Below are 2,139 nucleotides of genomic sequence, written 5' to 3'. Positions count from 1 at the left end.
ACCCTAACCATTGAATGGATGGAGAGGATGAGGTAGTCATTCCCAATAGTAAGATATCTTTTAGGGCTATTTGTGCTACACTTGTTGACACCACAAAAGAGACATTCAACATTAAAAGGAAAAATCATAATAGGACTATATTAAAAGCCATATAAATTTAAAGTTGGAAAATTTTCATGTCAATCTAGGTCTTCAATGAGAGATATTTTTTTTATACTAAGCATTTTTTTTGTGTTTAGTTCTCTATAATTAAGTTATTTTAAAGTGAAAAAAATAAGCTTATTTATCATTATTAGATTCTAATAATGTGTGATCACTTAAACCATAAATTACCAAAACCGATGCTTGGACACCATATTTAGAATGCTTGAATGCATAATCAAATTTGTTAATTAGAAATAAAAATAAAAACAATTTTTGAAATAAAGTAAGAAAACTCTTAACTTTTTCCATTATTTAATTATCTATTTTATATATTATCAATTTTTTTAAATAAATATATTTAATATATCTCTTAATAATAATATATTATCTTTAAGATGCTCTTATATAATATATTTCACACACATATATATAATATGCATAATATAATATAATATATTATATTAAGAATAAGATTAATTGGGGGGTTGCTTGTGGAGAAATCCAGTCGGCTTTACAATTTGTTCAAGCCCCCTCTTATTTCGCTTCACTTACTCCTATAAATAGAAGCAAACCCAACAATCAAAATCAATCGTTTCAATCAAGCAGCAAGGGCACATCTTCAGCTAACCTTCAACATCAGAACAAAAAGTCGCAATTCGTATTTGATCAAACTTTGGATAGGGTTTAGGGTTTATCTGTAAGCATAAGTCGAAGCCTTCCAACAATGGAGAAATATGAGCGAGTGTTGAAGCCTCGCCCTGATTTCCCTATTATGGATAACGAGATTCGCATAGCTGGCCTGGGGAGGCCTAGGAACTATATTACACATGCAATAACTCTTCTCGGAGACAGAGGTGTACCTACAGTTGTGTTGAAGGGAATGGGAAGTGCAATTAGTAAGGCAGTAAAAGTTGCAGAGATCATTAAGAGGAGGATTCCATATCTTCACCAGAACACAGCAATTGGCTCTGCTCCTGTAACAGATAATTGGGAGCCTGTTGAGGAAGGTATTTTGCCTTTGCAAACAATGCGGCAGGTATCCACAATAACAATCACTTTGTCCACCTCCCAACTTGACACATCATCGATAGGTTATCAACCACCGCTGTCAGTTGATCAAGTTAAGCCTATGCTTGAATATGAATATGAGGGAGAGGATTCTCAATTTGTGTCGGGAAAAGCTCGTTCTCGTGGGAGGGGAGGTATTGCTGCTTCTCACAATCAGAATGGTGATAATCTCCCTCCTCGAGTTCAAGGACATGGTAGAGGCAGATCCCGTACAAATTCTCAATATGGCAACGGTGGTTTGAATGAGAATGGCATGGGAGATCATACGAGGAGCAGGTTTGGTTATGATGGTAATTATAATGACAATGGCTTTCGTAGAGGCCAAGGCCGTGGTCAAGGTAGAATTGGTGGTAATGGTGAAGATGGAGGGGAAATAGCTTCTCGAGGGAGAGGGCGTGGCAGAGGCAGAGCACAAGGGAGAGGGCAGGAGTTAATCCCCATGGGTAGACTGAATGAACCATTTGCGAGGGAAGGTCGAGTTGGATAATGTAGAACTGGGTTTTCGATAACGTGTAAATTCTTTTGTGAAGGGGCAGGCAACGTCTATTTTCTTATATTAAGAGAGTAGCTAATTAAAATGATTGTCAAACATTAAAACAGTATTGTTCACTATTATATTATATGTGTGGATTTCTTCTTGATCATCAACCAAGTTGATTATTTACCTCCATTTTCTTGAATGAATTTGTGTTTGAATGAAATTAAAGGGACAATTATGTCTACAATGTTGAGTTTTTTGTTGTGTTGAATTAAGCAGGTGTTTTTTCTAAAATTATCTTTGATTCTTCATTTTTTTTCTAAAATTCTATTTAAATCTTAATTGTCATTTGATTTTGTAGTGTAAAGTAATAATTGTTGGATTTAATTAAACATTTTAGTTGATCATTCTTTCTTTAGGTAAAAAATAGGTTGTTAAAAGAACAATAA

The 2,139-nt window shown here is 34.5% G+C and overlaps 1 protein-coding gene across 1 annotated transcript; it reads left to right on the top strand.

Moving 5' to 3' along the window:
* The first annotated feature begins 868 nt into the window (after positions 1-868).
* Positions 869-1,699, top strand: LOC131032817 (uncharacterized). Its single transcript, XM_059220924.1, has one exon. It carries the CDS (start codon positions 869-871, stop codon positions 1,697-1,699), a length of 831 nt encoding a protein of 276 aa, XP_059076907.1.
* Positions 1,700-2,139: the final 440 nt, after the last annotated feature.

The sequence above is a fragment of the Cryptomeria japonica genome, chromosome 5, assembly GCF_030272615.1.
Source record: "Cryptomeria japonica chromosome 5, Sugi_1.0, whole genome shotgun sequence".
Lineage (NCBI taxonomy): Eukaryota > Viridiplantae > Streptophyta > Pinopsida > Cupressales > Cupressaceae > Cryptomeria > Cryptomeria japonica.
This window is presented reverse-complemented; position numbering and strand designations above follow the sequence as displayed.